Raw genomic sequence first — 7,238 nt, 5'->3', positions numbered from 1 at the left:
CGAGACATAGATAATTATAGAGAACAAACTGATGGTTACCAGAAGGGAGGTGAGTTGGGTGATGGGTTAAGTAGGTGATGGGGATTAAGGATACACTTGTGATGAGCACTGGGTGTTGTATGGGATTCTTGAGTCACTATATCGCACACTTGAAATTAACATTACACTGTATGTTAACTAACTGGAATTCAAATAAAATCTTAAAAAATAACCCAATCAAACAAAGGAAAAAAGATAAACCAAAAATAGACTGTTAACCTAACCAGAAAAAGCTGATGGTTAGAGGGGAGGGGGAATTGGGTAAAATAGGTGAGGGGGATTAAGAGTACACTTATGAGCACTGATGAGCAGTGAGTAATTTATAGAATTGTTGAATCACTATATTGTCTTCCTGAAATTAACAGAATACTGTATGTTAACTATACTGGAATTAAATTAAAAAATAAAAAAATAAGATTAACAAATGAGTCCTTTTCACATAAAGTTGCATGCAAAGGGCAGCTTCTGTGCTGGGCTTGTGGGGGATGACTCTACATGCAGCTCTTTAAGAGCCATTCCTCAGTTTGCCAGTACCCTGTGGATCTTGTGGGCATGAGCCTTATTGATCTTCAAAGCCACTTGTTTTAGGTTTTTTTCAGGTGTTGGTCTTAAGTATTGGCATGCCTGATGTGGTATACGAACCTTCTAACACTCAGGGGATAGTTGCGGGTTTTGAGTTTCCTCCCAAATATTGATTGACATGGTGGGGATGAGGTTTATGGTGAGTTTGTGCCTTAGCTGTTCCTACCAGCTTTGATGTGGTGTACCTCTCATCTGCTTGATGTGAAGCAGTTGCTCTGCCAGTTTTTAGGTTTTTTTCCAGAGGAAATTGTTCCATATATAGCTGTAGCTTCAGTGTGTCTGTGGGAGGATGTGAATTCAGGATCTTCCTACATTGCCGTCTTGAAGCAAAATCTGAACAGAAAAGAATTTGATAAGAAAACACTGTGTTTAGAGAGCTTACTTTAATGGCAGATTTGGCGCTTAGAGATAATGTTTGTATCTTCTCATTTTTGTCTTGTCTACCTTGTGATATTTGATAAGGTTGTCAACTATGACAGACTTTGCATTTGTTTCTCAGTTGAGACCATCTTGATATTCACTTTTGGCAATTGTAAAACATTCCTAGGCATGTTTGTGGGTTAGATTTATTCATAGGGTTTTTTCTTTTTATGTTTGAATTTTGTTTATAATAAGGTAAAAATATTAACAGGATAAATTTAATGTTCAACAAATTATTTGGGACTTCTTTGCTTATTTTAAATTTCCACTCAAAAGTTTGAACAAGTAAAATCTAGGAATGTTAAAAATCTCTTCAATTAGTTGTACTTCCTTTCCTAACTTATCTTCAATTAAGAGATCATGTATTTTGAGACGGAGTCAATGTAATAAAATTGCAACACATTGAACTAATGAGAAAATCTCAAGAGGCCTATCTCAGTGATTAAGCACAGTGACCTGTTGGAATGAAAAATCCTCAAATAAAGTCAACATCTATTTTTTTTAAAGTAAAATGTACATGTTGCTGTCCAGCTCTCCCAACACCACCTGTGATCCAGCAATAGCACTGCTGGAGGTCTACCCAAAAGATACAGAAGTGCTGATGCACAGGGGCACATGTACCCCAATGTTCATAGCAGCACTTTCAACAATAGCCAAATCATTGAAAGAGCCTAAATGTCCATCACCTGATGAGTGGATCAAGAAGATGTGGTATATATACACACAATGGAGTACTACATGGCAATGAGAGGGAATGACATATGGCCATTTGTAGGAAAGTGGATGGACCTGGAGGGAGTCATGCGAAGAGAAATAAGTCAGGCAGAGAAGGACAGATACCATATGTTTGCACTCATAGGTCTAGCAGAAGAAACCTAATAGGGGACCCTGGGAAGGGGAAAGAGGGGGAAAAGAGTTGGGGAGAGGGAGTGAGGCAAATCATGAGAGACTTTTGAATGTTGAGAACAAACTGAGGGCTGAGGTGGGGGGGAAGGGGAAGGGGTGATTGTTGTGGAGGGGGGCACTTGTGGGGAAGAGCGCTGGCTGTTATATGAAAACCAACTTGGTAATAAACTATTTAAATAAAAAAATAAAGTGAAATGTAAACCTCACTTTAATCATTGTCTTCTTGTTTATCTTTTTATATTAGCTTTATTGCAAGGCAAAATTATTGCTTTTACTCTTTAGCATCTTTAAATATCTATGGACAGAGAGAGATGGGGTGTGCTTACTAGGGATCTAACCTAAAGTACATAATAGATATTGTATGACTTCTTGAAAATTATTTGTTGTTGTATGGGAAAAATCTACTTAAATAAATGAATCATCATAGTTTGAGTGCTTTGAGCTATTAGAGTGTAAGTTTTGATAATGAAAGGTCAAACTTAAAAATCTCCACTTTACACAAACTCTGATCTTTCAGGAAAACATTTTGTGATAATGTGTTATTGCTGGATTTTCTCCCTTTCTTCTTTGGCCATGAACAGATTGCTTGGTTTTCGTGTTTTTTTTTTTTTTTTTTAATTTTGAAGACTTACAAATGTGTTTACCCTAAAGTTCCTATTTGGAGCTATATAAAAGTTCACAGAAATAAATGTGAATAAGAAATATTTAAGAAGTAGAGCTAATACTTTTTAGGGAAAATAAAGTGCTTAGAATTAAACAGAGTGATACAGTAAAATAGTTTATATTAATTGTATTAATTGTAGGTAAAGTTACTTAAATTTTTTAGAATATTAGCTCTGGTATTTTGACTTGAATATAGTAAGAAGGGACCAAGAAATGGGCAAGGAACAGGAATTATCATGCAACATGAGAAAGAGTTAATATAAGGGTCATTAAAATTATGTCAAAAGTATGTTTACTATGCTATAAAATAGGGAAAAGGAGCAGACTTTGGCTATGTTTAAACTGATGGGTAGAATTTATTCCCATTTAAGGCTCTGAGAACTCTTCTTGCTATTTGGGGCTCAGTTCAGATCTCTGCATATCTTCTATCTGGCCTGATCCCTCAATTAATATAATTTTTTTTCTATTTTACAACATGTTGGTTTTATCCCTTTTACCCCCTCTCTTTACTACATTGCTTTGTGATAGAGTTAATGGTATAGTAGAATGAGCACAAATGTTGTAGCAAAAACCCAGTTTATACTTTCTAAGTAACAGTTTACTCACTTGTAGAATGGGAGAGAAATAGGAACTCCTGTGAGGATTCAGTTGGAAAGCATCAAGTACCTGGCACTGAGTGGGCCCTCAGTAAATGCCAGTGCCTTTCCCATTTCTGACTTTCATGTCTAGTTTCCTTGGTAGTCTGTAAATTCCTTTAGGGCAGGAAATGTGTTTTATATTCATAGTATCTTGTGCATAGTAGGTTCTAAAAGATTATTTGTTGAATTTAATTTACTATAGACCTGTGGAAGCTTAGCACTGTTATTTCTCATTTCTTTTTTCTCTGTCACCTTGAATTGAGATAAACATGTTGCTTTCGTGAAATTGAGGATTTAGATCAGTAGAATGCTGCTATAATATGACTTACTCCATAGAGTTTGAATAGTAAGGGTCAAATCATTTCCCTGGAAATTTAATAATACTCTATAAAATCTTATTAGCCTGTCTCATAGCATCATAGTCACAGTGGAATTCTGGTGTGTTTAAGATGGTGAAATCTCTATCTGGAGGAATCTATCTAAAGGCACACAGTGACAATATGGGAAATGAATGACATGAAGAGAGAGCAAATGTAAATGTCATTGTAAGTGTCATTACTTGACATTTTAAATCACTAATCTTCCAAAGTATGTTCTAATTTACTAAAATAAATCAAGAGTTGAATTTCTTGTGAGCTCCCTGTGCTTAATTAATTATTAGCAGCAGAACAATATTCTGTGATCCACTGCAATTTGTCTCCTTTGTGTTTATCTAGTATCTGACTCAAAAATGAACAGAAGTCTTCTGATTCAGCAGAAGTGATTTTATAACTCATCTGCGTTATAGAGCAGAAATGAATAAATGTTTGCTGAACATGCTACATATGCTTCGATCGCCAAAATGTTTTCTTTCCTTCTCAAAATATAAAATCTGAGAGATCTTCCTGGCTGAAGTATGCAGGGTACTTATTTTGCAGAGATATTTCTGTAAAGGCAAGTGGCTACCTTTACATGAATTTGTTTCCATGACTGGAATGTGAGAGTCCTTTTAATACTTCCTCATTATGATTTAAAATCATATATTCATTGTAGCTTTTTGCTTTAGAAGTAGTGGTGTATGCTAAAACCGGTGGTTTTTTTTTTTTTTTCCTTTCTAGTAACCTTCATGCCCAATGTGGGCTTGAACTCATGACCTTGAGATTAAGACCTGAGCTGATATCAAGAGTCAATCACTTAACTGACTGAACCACCAGGCCCATTTTTTTTTAGATGCAGTATATTCTTTTGTTGGAATGAGAACTTCATGCAATAATGTTGGTTGTTCTTATGATACAGTTTCTAATCCTTTATAATCAGTCTTTCTTAAATTTCTTTGAAAGGCAATTAGAATTTGTTATCTTTGTGTTATGAATGAGGGAAACTGAGGCTCAGTATTGACTGTTTCCCTGTTTTAGCTAGTTAGGCATTTGAGAAAAATGTGCTGTAATCCTAATGACTTACTTTTGTTTTCAATTTCAGTTTCAAAGAACATTTGAGTCTCTTAAAAATGTTTCCAATAAATCTGACCTTCAGAAAACCTACCAGAAGCTTGGGAAGGAGCTGGAAAATCTGGATTATTTAGCCTTCAGACGTCAGCAGGTAGGAGTCAGAACTTCCCTTGGTGGAGGAGATGAACACTTGAGCTTCCTGCCATCCTGCCTGTCAGTTTTAAGTGGATCTGGGGAAACTTACCTTCTAATATTTAGGGCAGAAATAGGTTGTGCTGTGCTGTGCTGACCCGCCGTGTTCATACAGATTCACTGTGGTCCTTGCTTTCAGATGTGCAGTTGGGGGGTTCCACACGAGTCCACATGCCTCTCTTAAAGAAAGCTCCTGCTGGTTTGTGAAGATATAACTACTGTTTGATTCAGGATGCCTCAATGGCATAAAGGAAACTTCTGTGATAGCTTGGCCAAATGTCTTTTATATTTAATAGGGGGATACTTGAGGAGAAAAAAAATCACCTGATGACCAGGTAAAGGATGTAGATGTACATACAAAATTAAGGGAAAGGATCATAAATATGCCGAAGTATGAATCAGCCTTTAGTTTTCTTATTTGATCTTTGAAGATTAGCGAAATTTTGCTGTGTAAGTTTGAACAGGAAGATATACTTTACAAATGCAAGTATTTTAGCCCTCCTTTTATAGAGCTCCAAGTAAATACAGAGCCAAAATAGACTTTTATAGGATTACTTTTAGAGTTAGCATTTTAAAAAGTGTGTTTCGTTATCACTAAATTCTGTGTGTTTGCGAGGTGCTGCCGCAGTAATTAGCCAGCTAATTTTCTCAAGCCGATCGTCACCAGTTTCTTCCCAGCCACTAGGTGTCAGGGTTGTCAAACTTTTACTTTGAATGTTTATTCCCATTGGAACAGCTAGATAGATGTTTAAATTAGGTTGCATGAAATTCGGGAATGTGCTCAGTGATGGACAGCGTCTAGAAAAATGACTAAGTGGCTGACTCGCATGGGCAGACACCGAGTCCATTACTCAACAGTCTTTCCTGTTAGTGTGGCAAAAGGTGTGACTCTCTTGCCATTGCGTAAATCTCAAATTTTGGATCTTTTGGGTGTAGTTTCCAAAACTGGGCTTCTTTTTTTAGTTATACCTTATGGAGTCACCATAGGATGGTCTACACATACTGATTTGAAAAGACAATTGTGTTCTAGGTTTTAATCTATCACTGACATTACATGGGCATTTAGCGTTCCCATTGCCCTATTTTCCCGCGAAGTTATATTGTTTTGTAGAATGTCCTGGGGTAAATGGAGTATCTCTGCGTATATTTTAATTTATATGAACAAGAATACAATATCCATTGAAGGTTTGTTTACGTATTTTAAAATTAGTGAGGGCTTGCATGTTAGCACGTGCGCAGAAGCAGTCCCGGTAACAGCTACGGCAGCATCTCCCACGTGACGCTGCTTCAAACTCACACGGCAAGTCACTGCTCTGGCCTATGCAGTTTTTAGTACAGTTTTGTTTTCCAAGAGCCATATTTTACTATTGAGGATATTTGAGTTGGCAGGCAGTAGTCACTGTCCTCTTCTCATCCTTTCTTATTAGCACATCTTCATTGATTAGATTCTTACATTAGCTAATTGTGAATTTGGAAAAATGCTGATGCTTCAAGGGCAGGAGGGCAAAACTCTGGCAGGATGGCTTGAGGACAGATAAGTAAATTGCATGTGTGTATGAGGAACAGATGGGCACATGGGGTGTAAATATATGTACACTTATGTATAGATAAATCATATGTACTACTTATTAAATGGCAATTATGTACCACACATGGTAATTAATACCTTTATGAATTAGGTAATGAAATGTTGATAACAATATAATGAGAGTGGTTATATCAGTACCATTTTTAGGTGAGAAAACTGTGCAGAGAGTTAAGTAACTTACCTAAGATCACTGGGCTAATAAGACATAAGGCTGGGTTTCAAATCTGAATCAGTCAGACTCCCAGCCTGTGCGGTTCCCAGGTCTTATTCCTTGTATCCCTTCAGGGAGCCAGCGGGCTAGGAAAGTGAGGAGGTCTAGATATGCAATTTGAAGACAGTTTTAGGGATGCCAGACCCAGGGCATAAAGAGACCTTTGAGAGCGGCAACACAGGGCCAGTTCTCTCTCTGCCTCTCCTTCTCTCATGCAGATTATTCAATATATACAAAAACACGAAAGGATTTTTGAAAGAATATCTTTAGGCAGCTAAGAAAATACATAAAACTTTATCTTCACAATCCTGTGAGTGTTATGTCTAGTAACCATGGTTCTAGTGAAATTTATTCAAACAAGGCAGTGTTTTAAACTCAAAGGGACAAAACATAACTGCATATATCAGACTGTCAATCCTTTTGTATTACACAACTCTACCTTTCCCTATCAGTGATCACTTTTTTTTCTATCCAGAAAATATGGAAGGAGAAAGAGGATGATAGAGTAGAAAGAAAGTCAGGAACCAAAGAGTGATGGAAAAAAAGGGAAGGGGACTTAGAGGGATATGATA

The 7,238-nt window shown here is 36.8% G+C and overlaps 1 protein-coding gene across 2 annotated transcripts in view; it reads left to right on the top strand.

Annotated features, from left to right (window-relative positions):
• Positions 1 to 7,238, top strand: part of CTNNA3 (catenin alpha 3) — a 1,635,386-nt gene that overhangs the window by 126,253 nt on the left and 1,501,895 nt on the right. For both annotated transcript variants that reach the window (XM_029931758.1, XM_029931757.1), the window contains exon 5: positions 4,707 to 4,826. In XM_029931758.1, the coding sequence (XP_029787618.1) occupies positions 4,707 to 4,826 (120 nt within the window). The remainder of the gene's footprint in view (positions 1 to 4,706; positions 4,827 to 7,238) is intronic.

This window comes from Suricata suricatta, chromosome 2 (genome assembly GCF_006229205.1).
Source record: "Suricata suricatta isolate VVHF042 chromosome 2, meerkat_22Aug2017_6uvM2_HiC, whole genome shotgun sequence".
Classification (NCBI taxonomy): domain Eukaryota; kingdom Metazoa; phylum Chordata; class Mammalia; order Carnivora; family Herpestidae; genus Suricata; species Suricata suricatta.
This window is presented reverse-complemented; position numbering and strand designations above follow the sequence as displayed.